The sequence below is a fragment of the Microtus ochrogaster genome, linkage group LG2 (assembly GCF_000317375.1).
Source record: "Microtus ochrogaster isolate Prairie Vole_2 linkage group LG2, MicOch1.0, whole genome shotgun sequence".
Lineage (NCBI taxonomy): Eukaryota > Metazoa > Chordata > Mammalia > Rodentia > Cricetidae > Microtus > Microtus ochrogaster.
Window position 1 is genome coordinate 45,811,906 of NC_022028.1, and position 16,901 is coordinate 45,828,806.

Consider the following 16,901-nt stretch of genomic DNA (forward strand, 5'->3'; position numbering starts at 1 on the left):
GGAAACAATAGAGGAAGGGCACAGTCTGTAAGATCAGATGGCCTCTGTCAGGCAACTACAAACAGGTACTCTGGCAGACAGGAAAGGCTAGGCACGATAGCTTGATCACATGACAGGAAAGGGATAAGCAGAACTGGCACCTTCGTGGGCATTCCAGTTCCCAGGAAGGCCCATACCTCACTGTTTCTTCCTGCTCTATGATGGCTGGAGGAAGAAACCTTTGCATTTCCGGGTGATGTCAAAAACAAAACAAAAAAACCTCCGAGCAGGCTCAGCTCCACATATGCACAATCACGCCCTAGCCAGAATGGCAACAAATCCACATGTAAGGGGAAAGGTTTAACCCAGGCACAGGTTTCTTCTATGACAGCCCAGGGCCTCTCACCCATTCTGTGAGAAAACCAGAAAAGGTTTGGGGTCACCTGTTCAGAGCAGGGACCCTTTGATGACCAAATATCATCTAAGACCAGCACTGTGGTGCTCTTTCTAAGCCAAGCTGAACTTGACAAATGGTTACCAGAACATACTCCTCCATGTACAGACTGCTCTCAGCATGAGAACTAGGGGCTTCTCAGCCCATCTCCATGCTCTCACTCCACACAACTTCCCTTACGCCTTCTTTCAGATAGTATGACCAAATTCCATTAAGGCTTCCAGAAGTGTCTTCTTCACCTTTGCTGAAGACTGCCAATCATCTCCAGCATGCACACTACTACAAGACCCACTATTATAGTAGGGGTGCCTAGGCTAAGGGTTGGGCACGGAATCAAGTTTAGGGAGTTTAACAGTGGGCTCCAAGCTGAAAGGAGCATTCCCTTACTGTGTACCTGCAACAGGCATCCTTCTATAGAAGAACATGGCTTCTATAAAGGACTCCCCATTCACAGCCTTTGAAGGCCAGCCTCGTCTGCCAAAGGCATCCACAGCACCTTTGCACCGGATGCCTTTGCCCAAGGCAGTTATGCGAAGTTATATTTGAAACAGGATCCTCAGTGAAAGACTCTATGGCCAGGGAGATTCCACTCTGGAAAAACAGCCCCATGCTAAACCAATGGCTGGTTTCCCTTGGAGCCCAGAGCTGGCCCTCATTTGACTCATTGCCTCAAGAGCCCCATTCTGAATGCTTAAGCCAATGACTGAGTGCTCATTTGCAAAGAGGAAAAGTGTTTAGGGCACTAGACAATCTGCACCCAGACAGTGATGGGCTGGGGTCTATCTTAAGGTCCATGAGGCCTCGTCTTTGCTTATCTTGTTTTGTTTTGCTTTTTGAAACAGGGTTTTGCTAAGTAGCTGGCTTCAAACTCTTGATCCTCCTTGACTTAGCCTTCTGAATACTGGAATTACAAGTAGGCATCACTATGCTAAGTTCAATCAAAATTTGCTTTTGGACTGGTGCAATAGCACAGCTGGTCAAGATACTGCTGAGCCTGACAACCCGAGTTTGATCCCCAGGACCCACATGGTGGAAGGGGCCTGCAAGCTATCCTCTGACCTCTGCACATGCACTGTGGCACAGATGTGGACACATACATGCATGGCCTGTACACACGTGTGCACCTGCCCACCCGCACTCACACACACGCACACATGTTTTCAATCAACTAAACTTGTGTAGTTCTGTCAGGGCACTTTACCAATCTGTCCACTCTATCCCACTTTCTCCACTATCAATGAGCCTTGTCATCTATGTCCCTTTTTTCACCAAGTCCCTTCCCTGTCAATTGACCCCTGAACACAATGGTTATGGTCACTGTTGCTCAGTACTAGCCTGTTCTCATGTGATCTTTAACCTCACCTTGAGGTAATGTCAGGTCCTCTGTTCAGATGAAGAAATAGCCTACAAACACTAACGGGTTTGCTCACAGCTACCACAGTATGAACGGAGCCAGTGGAGGGGGTTTCCTCTACATATGTGATGCAGTCTTTGGCTTGCCCCTCTCAGGCAGTTCCTGGCCCCAAGAGCCTGTCACCATGATAATCAGGGCAGGGGCAACCAAGTTCAAACCCATTATCTTAGAAGTCAAACTTCTCAAGAGGGAAAGCAGGGGGAAGAAGGGAAAAGGGAGAAAGGAAAGGAAAGGAAAGGGGAGGGAGAAAAATGGGGAGAGATGAAAATTACCCAAGCCAGGAGGCCTGGCACTGAGCTAAGAAGGAACACTGGGCACTCAGTGCGGGGTACATGGCAGAGAGGAAGTCCACAGCCTCTCAGGGATCACACCCCTTCTATTCAAAAGCTGGCATGGTACAGCTAAGCAGGTGGAGCTTGGCCCTTCCTACGTCTTCTGGAGTAGCTGCCACTACATCTGTTTTTCATTGGTTATGTGAAAAGGTTTCTTCTGGAAAGGGAGATGGAAAACCACTGACCTTATCCAATTGGCCCACCTTTGGAGAGGGAGACACTGAGGTCAAAGGGGCTGGGGACAGGAAGTCTAAAGTGGGGCAGGGCAGAGTCCTTCTCCAGTGTGTGTACACTGGGTAGCTTTGGCTTAGGTGCTTGCCTTCCCAGTCCATCCTGTTACACATAAGCCCTCTACAGATGCTCTTGGCTGGAAGCCCCAAACTGGGGCAATCTCAATGGCATGTATAGCAAAGAATATGAGCCCTCACAGAGCTCAGGGCAACCTTAGGCTCTCCGCTGCCATAGGCATCCATCACAAGCTTAACCTGGTGACTTGCTGGAAGTGCATACTCTCCTATGGGAGCAATGGCAACAGGGGTACTGGCCAGTCCTCTCACTCAGCTTCCATGGCCACAGCATGTCCAGTACTGAGGCTGAATAAAAAAGTCTAGCACTGCCACACCTATGCTCTCAAGCAGGTGTGTTCCTAGAGTGATCTCCCGTTCCTTGGAACCCCAAAGTTAGGGGTTCCCAGCTCCAGCTCAACAACCATGGACTTCTCCCAGCTTCTTTCTCTACCGTGCCCTACTCCACTTTGAGAGCTTTGCTGAGGCTCTATGCACAGGACTAGAAGTATACAGCACATCAGAGCCTGAAGCAGTGTCCTAGGGGCACTGCCTATGCTAAAACCATCACACACGGGTATCAGAAAGACATGACAGGGTCAATTAGTCAAAGAGCAAATCTTTGAAAAATAATTTACAGTAGAAAAACAAGTCTGTGCTGGAATGTTCTTCTCTGTGAAAATGCTAAACAGTACACTCTTGACTGAACACTCACTCTAGCAGGATAGTTGGGGGTGGAGGGACCCTGGGCTGAGGTTGAGCTGGACATATCCACTATCACCGTAGTCCATTCTAGGGGAAAAACAGCAGTGATCCAGAGTAGCTGTGCAGACACTTTGGCATGGAGGTTGGCCAACAGGACATGGTCCTGAGCCCTGGGCTTGATTCCTTGCTCTGCCACTTGCTGGTTGTGTGACCTTGGGCAAGTCATGCTGCAGCATCTACATGAACTTCTGCATCCTCTTTTAGGGCTGTCCCAAGGACTCAGGTCACAAATGCAAAGGGCTTAAGAGTTCACCCCCTCTTCTGTCCATGAATCCTGGCCTTGCCATAATTCTCAGTACCTCTAGGCAACAATCGCCTCTGGTGGTCAGAAAAGAATGCACACCAGAGGAAGACACTCTAAAGGCCGCTTACATTGAACTTTTGTTGCTTTAGATTAGAGCCGTGATGGCAGCAGCCTGGCTCGGCAAGATTTCTAACTGCCACAACCTGGGCCTGGGTGTTTTATGCCATGGTCCACCACTGTCTTAATCCCTACGTCCTCACTGTGTGCCTCCTCTTACAGCCAGGGCAGGAGACTCACAGCTCTTCCCCATGTGATGGCCAGGAAGGGCTCCAGCCTAAACCTGGACTGAGTTAGTCTGAGCTGTGTGGTTCCAAAAAGTTCAGAAGCTCAGAATATGGGAAGGATGGAAAGGTCAGTGCGGGCTCTGAGTCCATGCTAACCCCTTTAAGATTCTCAAGAACAGGACTGCTTCTCCCTGGAGAACTTGAAGTGTTTCTTTTGTTTACTCTGCTTGAGCAATTGGCCCATGGATCATCTCAGCAATGCTAAAAATAGCAGGATTGCAGCAATTCTGACTACAGCCAAGAAACTCACATTTCCTCAATTGAAACTTTCCCCTGCTTTTCTGTCCTCTAATTCCCACTATGATGTGACTGGCTTCCTTCTGCCCCACCTGCAGCAGTAAGTTATTGCTGTACACCTTGGACTAAACTAGTGAGGAAGAAGCAGCTGAATCAAGCCAGGAGACCTATAAGAGTGACAGCCACCAAGAAAAAAGTGAAGGACAGAGAAGCTGGCCAGTTTTCTCACCAGCCAGGGGTAGTTACATCTACTGTCTTCAGTGACAAGCTGTCATGGAGAATAAAAACCCACAACCAATGTCAGCCAATGTCTTCTGAGAAGCAGAGATCTTGTTTTAGATGAGGTAATGAGCAGCACTAAATGGGTGCTCACCACTTCCCAGCAGCAGATACCAAGTTTATAGAGCGTTAGCCCCATCCTTGAATGAGGACAGCACCAGTAAGTAAGTCTCACCAACGGGGACACCCCAGGTAGACCCTTCATGGAGTTCTCCCTACTGAGTCCTAGCGAGGCAATCTGGCCCAGGTACAAATGCACCAGCACAGCAATCAGGAACAGCCGCCTCTTTTTCTTCCCCAGTCTTAGGAGTGGCAGCCCCGATGAGCCTGGATGAAAATGCTACCACAAAGACCAGGTACAACAACCGACAGCTAAACACAGTCTAGCTCAACACTATGGCTACCTACTGGTCCCCCGACTAACCTTACTTCCTAGGGGAGGGCTACCTGACTTATGTTCTTCTGCCTGTTGCCAACCTATTTTCTCCCATAAGTAACATTCCTGCTTGGAGCGGCTGGGCCACATCCAGTGAAGGTACAAGCAGGTCACTGACTTTCATCCCCTGAGCGAGGCTACCAACCTCTTTAATCATGGGCTCTACTGCTAGACACACAAGGCTCACAGCTCTCCTTCTGCACAGACCAGCCATGAGACTGGGCCAAGTCTCGTTACCTATCAGCATCCCTGGAAACATGGATCTGAGCCTGGCTGACCCTGTGGCATGCGGAATGTTTACAGTGGGTCGACATGCTCCTTGGCGCCCGGGCACAGTGACAAAGAGAGCTGCTAAGTGTCGGTCACACTTGTTTCTAGGTGAAAAGATGACGCTGTGGGACCAGCCAAGGAAGCTACAGGCTATCACAAAGTAGGTAGTTTCTACCCTGACGTTCCTGGCTCTGACCAGTGCACATGGCAGATGAATCTCCCTGCTGAGAGTGACAGGGCTTCTTGACATTGAGCTTTATTGATATCTACCCAAACAAGCCTGAACTTGGGTCTGCGGTTGGGGACAAGGACTATGCACAACCAGATCAAGCATGGTGCCTCTTTGAAACCAGAAGACAGAAAGAAAGCCAAGCCTGGTAGTGGTGGCACATGTCTTTAATCCCAGCATGAGGGAGGCAGAGGCAGGCAGATCTCTGTGAGTTTGAGGCCAGCCTGGTCTACAGAGTGAGTTCCAGGACAGGCTTCAAAGCAATACAGAGGAACCCTGTCTTGAAAAAAAAAAAAAAGTCAAAAAGCAAGTATGCTGGACCTGCAGGAGAAGGGATGCTGGACCTGATGCTGACCAGGGGAGAGAATGCTGGACTTGATGCTGACCAGGGAAGAGAATGTTGGACCTGATGCTGACCAGGAGAGAGAATGCTGGACTTGATGCTGACCAGGGGAGAGAATGTTGGACCTGATGCTGGCCAAGGGAGGGGATGCTGGACCTGATGCTGGCCAGGGGCGGGGATACTGGACCTGATGCTGGCCAGAGGAGGCAATGCTGGACCTGGGTATAGCAGGAACCGAGGCCTCGCCGTGGCTGGATTCCTGGGCACTGAGCCAAGATATACCTGTGTTCTGGGCTGCTGCTCTCCTCTTACTCATCTCTAGGAATTCTCAAAAGATCACACATAGTCACTAGGCACTGAGCTAGGGGAGATGCTAGGAGTGTGACAGTAATGCTTTTAGGTTTGATGGTTTCCATAAATTGTTCCCTCCCTGGCTCTGCTGGTATCTAATGGCTCTATGGAAGGAGGGCACTGCCTGAGGAGCAGCCTGGAAAGTGCGTATCTATTCACTGGATAGGGGAAGGGGATTCCCCCAAGGCCACAGGGCCAACTGGCGGTAGTCAGAGTAGAGTGAGAACCAGTCATCCCTGCTGAGAATGGTTAGCTAGGGATCTTCAGAGAACTCTTCTCCATCTCTGGCAGATGGCTAGTCGTTCAGCTGCCCCCACCAACAGAGGTCCTTCTTCCCCCTTAACCACATCAAGGCCCTTGAGGTAGTAGGCTCTAGGGTTAGGGACAGCAGATACTGAAAAACAAAGATGGCTCACAATGCCCATCCCTTCTCTTTGTTTAAGCCACAGAGTCAGGACAAAAGACCCACTTGGGCCTCTGCAGTGGCCGCCAAGTAAGAGTGGACAAGCCCAGAGCCTAGGCAGACAAAGAAAACTAGCCTCAGGCATGGGAAGGAGCTCAGCTTCCCCAGTCACCTGCACACAGACAGAAACAATCCTTGTTCCTCACCACACCCTGTTGAAAGATGGCTGGGAAAGACAGCATAATTCTGTGGGACAGAATCTGACCTGGTACTGGACGATTCGGCAGTACATGAAAGTACTAGGAGCACAGGGATTGCTCCCTGGCTTCCCGACATCTGTCCTGGAGGCTCCTGTACAGCTGAGGTGGCTGTAGCATAGCAACAAGCTCTTGAATGGTGGAAAACATACATCTTCCGAGAAGGGGCAAGACAGACAAGATGTAGCTCCAGTCAGACAGTGAAGTATGATGTAGCCAAGAAAGTGAACGAGAGCTGCAGCCACAAGTACTAATTCTCAGCCTAGGCCACACAGAAAGGGTCTGGTGTGGTACACGGGCCCACTACAAGAATGTTTTAGTAGGCTCTCCTAGAGCCAAGGTAGCCCTCATGCTTCCGGAAGACCTCAGCCACATGGGAACCAGGGTGTTTCAATCCTGTCCTTTCTGAAACCAGCTCTGGCCTCTGGGATCAGTGGAAGACCTTTGGGGTTCAAGAGACCTGAAGCTCCATGTGGGTCAATCTGTAGTCATATGGATGAGCTGCGTGTGTTCTAAGTGCTGGGGACATTCATGAATCTACCTGTTGGGACCATCCTGCTCCAGAGAAGCCTTGGTCTTTGTGTAAGGCCAAAGGGGTAGAATGACTGAGTACTGAGCCTACCTGCACCCCAGATTTAAGTTTTTCTCAATGCCTTGGGTGGGAATGTGTCTACTGCCTACCTGCAGTACCCATTGCTTCTTTCCGAAAGGCTAGAAACTGGGTTAAAACAGGAAAAAAAAAAAAAACCCGGTCTTCTAAAATAAGCAAACATTTTTGGGGAAGATGAAAGAGCCATCTCTGGCTCTGTTACTATGGGAACACTTCAGAATCAACTACAAGATAGGGAGAGATGCTCACCCTGGACAAAACAGCCTGGTTTCAGCCCACGCAGGCTTGCTTGCCTGCCCAGAGGTGAACATGCTTGTACAGGAAGTGTAGGAACCTTCTGGACACCCAGAAGCCAGTTCCTAGCTCCAGTGGTGTGGGCAAGCTACCCAGACAGGCAAGTCACCTGTCAACCTGACTTGGCCTGTGCTTTCCTGCCCACCCTGTCTTTCCAGGCAAGGACAGCCCCTGCTTCTTTTCCTATTCTGCAACACCCTTAGCCTGGCACTGGTTAATTAGGGGCCTTTGCATATGCCTGCAGGCCCAGCCTCAGCCTGTCTCCTACCCCTGAATCCACAGCTGCACACTGTTCCTCCAGATCCTGCAGAAGGAAGTACAACACTGCCAAGCTGGTTCCTGACCAGCAGTGCCCAAGAACTCCACCTGCGTTTGGACAGAGACGAGACTGTTTGCTGGTATAAAAGGGCTAGAGAAATAAGCACCTCCACCTGGGCATCAGTCTCCAGCTGCAGAAGCTCCAACTAGGAGCTCTGATCTATTCCTCCCTGAGCCTCACAAACAGAGACACCCCAATTAAAAATATAGTTGTGGGAATAGGAACACACATGTGTGAGCACAGATGTACATATGCCATGGAGCATATGTGGAGGTCGGGGGACAATTTTCAGGAGTTAGTTCTCTCTTGCTTTACTCAGAGAATCAACGTTGGTCAGACGGGGCTGAAAAATCAGTTATGATTAGAGAGACCAGCATCAGGTAACATCTTCTGGGAAATATATCCTTGGGGTAGCACACAGAAGCTGTGGTCCAGAGGGGCCAGAGCTGCATTTCAAAGCAGCAGCTGAACTCGGTGTTACTGGCAGGGTTAAGGGGACATGGACAGCAGTTGAGGCTTGGTGCCGAGAAAGCCAGAAAAGGCCACTGGTGTAGGTGGAGACCCTAATGCTAGGAGATGCCAGGACCATGGGACAACCATCAAGGACAGGAGCAGGATAGAGTGGAGCTCTGAATGACAGAGACTGCAAGGTGAGCTGCCTAAGCCCTGATCATGAGTGACAACCAGATGCAGGACATCGAATCTGATTTAAATTGCAGGATTTGATTTACATTGCTGGATGTTGGTTTTGCTTTGTTCAGATTGTGACTGTGCCCTGGTTCTTCCCTCTTAGAAAAAAAAAACATTTAGGGGGCTGGAGAGATGGCTCAGCGGTTAAGAGCATTGCCTGCTCTTCCAAAGGTCCTGAGTTCAATTCCCAGCAACCACATGGTGCCTCACAACCATCTGTAATGAGGTCTGGTGCCCTCTTCTGGCCTGTAGGCATACACACAGACAGAATATTGTATACATAATAAATAATAAATATTTTTTTTAAAAAAGAAAAATAACCATTTAATTTATATTTTATTTTATTTTATGAGGAACACATAGTTCAGAGACTGATCACTTGAACTGTTTGAATTTTTAAAGAATATAAGACTTTTTTGTTTTGTTTCCTCTGTCCTGGAACTACCTCTATAGACCAGGCTGGACTTGAACTCACAGAAACCTACCTGCCTCTGCCTCCCGAGTGCTGGGATCAAGGCCTGTATCACCACTACTTGATAAGACTATAGAACTTTTGAAAGTTGTAAAGTGCTTTAAATTGTAATAGTGATATAAGATTCTGGATAAAAAAGAAAGGGAAAGTTATGGTTTAACAGCAATATATTGGTGTGTCAAGTGGATAAGGGATCAAGGTCCCGGTTAGTATATTTTTTTTTAGTCAGTTTGATACAAGCTAGAGTTATCTAGAAGGAGGAATCTCAATTGAGAAAATACCGCCATTAAATTGCCTGTGGGTAGGGCATTTTCTTGATTAATTATTGATGGGGAGGCACTCCTGGGCAAGTGGTGCTGTGGTATAAGAAAACAGGCTGAGTAAGTTGTGGGGAGCAATCCAGTAAGCAGCACTCCTCCATGGTGGTCTCTGCTTCAGTTCCTGCCTCCAGGTTTCTGCCCTGAGTTCCTGTCCTGACTTCCATATAGGATGTACTGTATAACCTGAGAGATAAAAGAACCCCTTCCTCCCTAGTTTGTTTTTGGTTATGGTCTTTATCACAGCAACAAAAAGCAAACCAAGACACCCACTGAACCATCTTCCCAGCCCATGAATAAAGATCATTCCATGACAGAAGCAGGGTACAAGAAGAGGCTAAGGCTGTCTCTCTAGCGATGCTTGTCCATCAGGGTGTGAAACAATGCGACTGTGTCTGTATCAAGTTCCCTCCTCTCTCCTTCCCCGCTCAGTGGGTCCAGCCATACACTGGACATGCTGCCTGCTTTGTCTGTGTCACTCCAGAGGGCCAGTGAGCTGTGTGGCAGGCCCCGTGTGGAAAAAGTCCTCTCAGGAAATATGGCATTAGAACCCCAGGTTCCATCTACCCACCTCCTTTAGAACCTACCTCCTTCCCTTGCCCTGTCACATTTCCCACACAGCCTCAGTCAGTTTCCTCAGGGAGGGCCCAGAGAACTACCCCCCAGGGTGTTCTAATCCTGACCTCTCTTCCCAACCTGCTTCCTAGCTGGGCAGCACCCTTCCCTGCACTTCCTCCATGGTATGCAGCATTCACTGAGGCCTTGAACAAAGATGTGCATAAGGGGCTCTCGGACAAACCCCCTGCATCATGTTCCCCGCCACATCAGCACTCAGTGGATTAGGAGGTGGTGCTTGGAGGCCACCCATTAAAAGAAAAGGTGGAACCAACTTACACTCACTTATGCACTGAGCGTAGCCTTTAGGCCAGGCTGGGCCAGCCCAGGAGACTCGGAGAGCAGACCAAAGGAGGACAATGACGAAAGCACTGGGTTCCTTGACATGTGCACCTAGAGGGCTAGGAGAATCCCTTGGGCCTGCTATGTGTGGGGTTCCTCCTTTGCTGCTTCTGCTATCTTAAGTTAGGCCTGGTGCCTAGCATGGCAAGAAATGTTGGGTTGGGGCCTGGAGAACCCTGGAGCCACGGCAGGTGCAAAACAACCTAGAAACTTCTCCAAGGTGTAGTGTCAGTAAAACAAACAACAATAAAACCACATTCACATACACTGTTGACACATTGTCATATACAGGCAGGCCTATTTATAAAGCCAACACAGGGGTGCTCACAGGAGCAGGTTTGAGAAGATACAGTGCCTGGGGAGTTGTCACAGGGCTACGGTTTCCCTGTGTCTGAACTGCTGCTGGTGACAATGTGGTCCTATTTTAAGACCCCCCACAATTTTTTAAAAGTGTTGTTATTATGTAACAGAAGGGTTCCCTGCGAGGATCTGAGCGAGAAGGACAGTACGCACAGCCCAGGGAAGCAGGCCCACAGGGACTGCAGGTAAAGGCACTTGTCTACTCTGCATTCAGTGTGTGACTGAGGGACTGAGGCAGCCTGCTTACCCAACCTATAGACTTGTCAAAGACACTGCCACACCCAGAAAGGAGCAAAGGACTGCCTGAAATGATTCTCTGACATGTTGCTAAATACTTTTCTCAAACTTGGTCAAGGATGCAGGATATACGTGCAGAATTCTCAGGGCATCTCAGAACCTTTCTGTAAAAAAATTAATTTTATTATTTTATGTATGTGGGTGCTTTGCCTGCATGTGTTTGTCTGTGTACCACTTGTGTGCCTGGTGTCCTTGGTGGTCAGAAGAGGACGTTGGATCCTTTGAGACTGCCCTTATGGACAGCTATTGGCTACCATGTAGGTGATGCGAATGAAGCTCAGATCCTCTAAAGGAGTAGCTAGTGCTCTTAACTACTGAGCCATCTCTCTGGGCCCCTGACCAACACTCCTATCATGCTAGGCCCCCAGTCTTATAGGCTAAGGAGTTTAAATCACAGAGGTGGCTGAGGAGGAATGCCACAAATACCAAGCGCACAAGGGATTCTCGTAGGCCCTTCAGGTAGAACTCATTTCTGGAGGGAGAGGTTCTAGAAACCACAGGAGGAGCTGCAGGGAACGAACATAATGGGAAAGAGGCTGCAGCACCTGCCTGAGGGGTGACTTTTCAATTTCAGTATCAGCGAGGAGGGAGGACTAAGTTTGAGGAAGGCACGGAGGCTTTGCTTCACCTTGCAATATCCCTGTGCTGTCTTTAATAGGTCAAAGGACCAACACAGGAAAGGCAGGAAGGAAATTCTTTTTCTGAGTACCTACCATGTGCCATTCTGGGTTTCGGGCACTACACCATTACCTAACTTGGTTCCTACAGTTACTTTGCTTTGTTTAAGACAGTTTCCCTGTGTCGTCCTAGCCCAGACAGTCCTGTCTCAGCCTTCCGAGCAGAGAATTACAGGCACGTACCACCAAACCTGGGATCCTATAGTTAACATTCTTGTGACGTAACAGAACTCCACTTTATGAGTTGAGTTACCAAAGAGCTCCAAAAATTAAACAACATGCCTGACTCCAATTCAACCTAGAAAAATAGGTTTGCAAAAGGGTCCACTTAATATATAGTGTTTTCTAGATCAGTAACAAAAAAACTGATCGTCCAGTAGAACAATGAACATGAACAAAAACTGCACAAGCCAAAACTGTTGAGCCAGGGACACAGGAGTGCCCTGTTCTACATGTGTGAGGACCTAGGTTCAATGCCCAACACCACAGAGAAGTCATCTGCACAGTTAGTATATTATACAGAATCTCACTCATAGGGAATGGAACATGGCAACAGGTTTGTTTTTTTTTTCCTCCCTTACTAAAAAGCAGATATTCACTCAGGAGGCAGAAGTAGGAGAATCATGAGTTTGAGGCCAGACTAAACTACAGAACAATCCGTTCTCCACCACCATCCCAAAATCAGAGCCATCAAGATGGCTCCAAAGACAGAAGCACTTGCTGTACAAGCCTAGCAACCTGAGCTTGACCCCCAGAACCCAAGACAAAGCAGGAGGTAAACAACTAGCTCCACAGTGCGGCCCTCTGCCCTCTATTTACAAGCCAGGGTATGCACACTATGGGACAAGTGTCCCCACACATGTATGCACATAAACACACAAAACCCTTAAAACTATAAAGTTAAAAATATTAACAGTACTGATGAACTGCTAAAGCCTTGAGAAAAAAGGATGTGTGTAAAGGTGGGGGTGGGGGACAGACCTAGGAGAGCAGTATCTTCTGATACTTTAAAAGTACCACAAACATTAACCCAGGCAGGAATTCTATTTCATGCCTTTTCTTATAAATGGACTCCCACAAATGTACAATGTACGCATCTTGTAGTTACAGAAGACTGGATCCACCAGTGGGTGACGATGGGCATCCACCTGAATACTGGGCAGCTATATAGAGTGATCAAAGGTAGGGGTGGGGATGAATGCCTAGAAGCCCAGCACTTGGGGAAGTAGAGGAAAGAGCATCTGACTCCTCAGTGAGTCTGAAGCCAGCCTAAGCCAGAGGTCCTGACTCAAGAAAACAGCAGATGCAACAGAGCAGGCCTGTAATTCCAGCACTGAGACTTAGGCAAGACCCTTTCTCAGGCAGAGGAAAAAGATTACTGTACACTAGCTTACCCTGAGCAAGGCTCTGACTTTGATCCCCAGCCCTTCAATAAATGATAAATAGGATGAACACATTTTAAAACACTCTCTAAGAGATGCTATTAGTGAAAAAACAAGACAACAAGCACACACTAAGGGCCGAATTGTGCACACTTCTGTTCTCCACGTGTAGATACATGCACTGGCTTACGGCAGGTCTTCTGGAAGGACTCTCAGGACAAAGAAGAGCAAGACTAGGTCTGGGCAAAGGGGTATGTGGGTGTCCTTTTTCACAGCAGATTCTGTAGTACCATGTAGTTTGATTAGCAAAGACACCTACTACCTGCCTATCAATGACAACAGTGAGCACGGGTAGGTGCAAGGTTCTAGACTTGAGTGCCTCCTCACCACAAGTTACACAGCCTGGGAGAAAGGATGAGCCATGGAACTGGACACTCACCACTTGACCAGCTCTCAGAGAGGGCTCTGGCAGCCTTCCACCTTAAAGACCTGCCTCTGCCACAACCTTCCTGCCTGTCAATACCTCTGTTGGCAAACCCTGCCCTTAAATTTCTCTCTGCTAATATCAAGACATCAGGGGAAACAGAGAAGAAACAAAAACTAAGAGGGTCTGTGTGGCCTGCCAAGGCCATCTAACTGGGAGCCAGCCACTCTGGGAGGAGTGTGGAAGGGAGAAGGCTAGACTAGAGGTAGAAAGGAGCGACAGCCCACTGTCCCTGGGTGGGGAGACTGGGCTGACAGGTGCTGAAGAAGGCTTTTAGGAGGCAGACAGGGTAGCCCTGGAAGGTGGATGATGACCCAGCCATGAAAACACTGCTCCTCGTCACAAGGAATGGCAAAGCTGACTGGAAGGGCACTGAAGGCCCAACCTTGGGAAAACTTGTTTTCAAGTAGTAGAGTTAGCCTTAGCGAGAGTCTCCTCGGTGCCCAAGATCACACGGGGGAGGTGGACCTGCTCCAGAGCTACAAGCCCAAAGTCCTCTTTCTCTACTGCACATACGGCCCCTGAACACCCAGGCCTCTAGAGGACACATAGAGCTCATCCATGCCTCTCCCGAGTGCCCAGAGGGAGTAATGACTTGCTAGAAGTCACTCAGTTAATTACAGCCCTGTATCAGTTTTGAATTCTCTTATCTGTATCCCCCTGTCTACCCTCTGAGGATGCCACACACCTGAAGCTCTGTAAACACCTGACCAGGGGGGCAATTCACACAGCTATAGTGAGAAACAGTGGTAGCAAGCAGCCTCAGAAATCAACAAGGCAAAGTACTCACGTTGAAGAAATTGGTCTTGTTCCTCTCGCAGAAGAGCCCCTGTGCCGGCATGTGCTGCAGTTGTTGCCATGGGATACTGCTGCCTAGCAACACATCACGGGCCCACTGGAGGTTCTGGGGAAACAAAAGTAGGTTGGAAGTGAGTGTGTGGGCTGCTCAGGGTGCCCATGGGAAAGCAGGTGGTCCCTTCTTCATGGCTGCACTGGCAAAAACTGTGGTCAAGAGCAGTTCTTCAGACAATGATCCTATAGCTCCAGGAGGCTCTGGACCAGAGCTCTGAACACTGGGTTGTGGGATGCATTTTTGGAAGTAATTTTTTTTTTCTGTTCACCATAGCTGACTTAGGAATGTGACCTCAGACTTCGTAAGGCAGTGGGCATAGAGGGGCACCTCAGCTTGCCCAACCCTACAAATCTGCCTTGTAGACTCAGTGTCCACACATTACTAGGTACCCCTATTAGCCCCAAAGGCAGACCCTACTCATTTATCATGAATCCTTACTTATTATAACCTGTAGTAGAGTTGCCTTAGAGGCCTGGGCTTTGATTGGGCTCAGATTCTCTTGGCAATGGGGCTTCTTGCTGGAATCCATGTAGGAGTCCTGAGAGGCAGAAGGGAGAACAGGTACAGGCCTGACTTAAGACTGTTTCACTAGGCCATACAGAGATCAGTCCTTTCCCACCATGCGTCTGGCCACACCTTCCCCTCTCTGGGTATGCGGCTGAAATGAGAAGCCTAGCCATGCCCCTTTGGACCCATGACCACTTCACCCTTCCTGCGGTATTCACCCTCCCCATCTAATCAACATCCTCTCCTGAGCCTTTTGTTTGCCTGGTCCTGGACCCAGACTTTGACTCCAGGAGCTCCAAATGCTCATCTGTTCCCATTCTGCATGCCATTACCACTCTAGGTCTAAGTAGAAACTCTGACTCAAGTGAGACACACACTGCCTGACAACTGAACCTCTGACCTCTGCTCTGCCTCTACAAAGAGCCACCCTCCCTCCACCAAGGAGTTTCCTAGAACTGCTCAGGACTCTGTGGCCAAGGGTTGGAGACACATAAGAATGAAGATCTTTTAGCAACAGGCACAGGTGAGGTCTTACGTATGCACCTCTAGAAAAGACATTCAAGGCGGAAAAGGCTTGAGTTTCCATGGAGCTAACAGGCTGGATAGTGAAGCTCAACACTGACTCTAAGTCCGGTATCTTCAAGGGCAAGGCCTGGGTCTCAGTACCAAAGGCTAATGCCTCAGAAAGTCAAGGCTGCTCTGCCCAAGTAAGACTACACCCCTATCATCTGACCTGACCTGCAAGGAGGGGCAGGGAAGCAGTGGACAGCCCAGGATGAGAGCAACCACAGCAGGTAGAGGGCACTCTGTCCACATGACCCCTGGCAGCCTTGTAGATGGAGGTGGTTCTGGCTGAACCCGCTGAGTCCAGATACCTGTTCCTACTTGAAGCTGGCATGCTGAGTGAGAGCAAGCACAGGGTCTAGCTCAAGGAGGAACTTCCACCAAGGAAAGGCAGAGGGCATTCTTTCCAAGGCTCAGCTGCTGGTAGGCTATGTCCACTGCCTCTAGCACGCAGAGGCCTTTCCAGGGTCCCAAGGGAATATGCTATCTCTTAAGGCGAATAAATACACCAGTGGGGTTCCTGCTTTCTCCACCTGAGGCCCAAAGAGTAGGGGTGGGTGAGATCAGAGTGCTCTACCTTTGACTTTGGTCCCCAGCTTTGAAGCACGGAGGTACATGCTTCTTCACACGAGGAGCAGGGGAAACATTCAGTCACTGTTCCACCCGTGCTCTAATGCTCCAGTAGGAACGATGGGTGGGCCACATTCAAATGCCCAATTCCCAGGCCAGCAGTCATGAGTACCACTGCTCTATACTCATCAAGAACTATACGGGAGTGAAGATATGAATGCCTCCAAATCCTGGACCCAGCAGACTTAGAATCAATTTTGACCTTTTTAATAACAGAAAAACTATGATAAACAGTTCCATGTTTAGAAAAAGCCTAACATGGAGCTGGTGAAATAAAGTGTGGCCTATTAACCAAGAAAATGTAGTATGGCCATTAAAATTGTTATAATTAAGAATTTGGGTGCATGGGGCAAATTTTAAAACAGCAGAATCAAAGTAGTATGTGTTGTATGCATAAAGAGCCAGGTGCTGCAGCACAAACTGCCATCCCAACACTCAGAAGGCGGAGGCAAGAGGAACAGAAGTTCAGGGACAACCCTGGCTCCCTAAGCAAGACCCTCTCTCCAAGAATGGAAGAGAAAAGGGAATTTTCCCATTATTCCTGGGACTACTACTCAATGAAAAAGGCATTCGGTGAAGTAGAGATACTTCCTGACTGTGCCCTGTGGGGTTGCCAAGCATGGCCCCTTAGAGGCCGCCAGCCTCTGGGGACAACATGGATGGCACTGCATCCTTCCTCTCTCCTGGGTTTGTTCCTGGTCTTCATTCAGACCCTTCAAAGAGTGTCACTGGGTTCTACTAGGTTTCCAAATCACAGAGGCTACTTCCTGTCTGCCCCATAGTTCAGTGTCTCTCACCCTAAGGCCACACAATGCCCAAACCCCCACATTCGACATTGCAATGGCTTTAACCTCACTTGCAACAGTG

The 16,901-nt window shown here is 48.9% G+C and overlaps 1 protein-coding gene across 3 annotated transcripts in view; it reads right to left on the reverse strand.

Annotated features, from left to right (window-relative positions):
- Cabin1 (calcineurin binding protein 1) overlaps positions 1-16,901 on the reverse strand; it is a 126,888-nt gene that overhangs the window by 27,458 nt on the left and 82,529 nt on the right. For all 3 annotated transcript variants that reach the window (XM_026785654.1, XM_005360198.3, XM_026785653.1), the window contains one exon: positions 14,271-14,384. In XM_026785654.1, the coding sequence (XP_026641455.1) occupies positions 14,271-14,384 (114 nt within the window). The remainder of the gene's footprint in view (positions 1-14,270; positions 14,385-16,901) is intronic.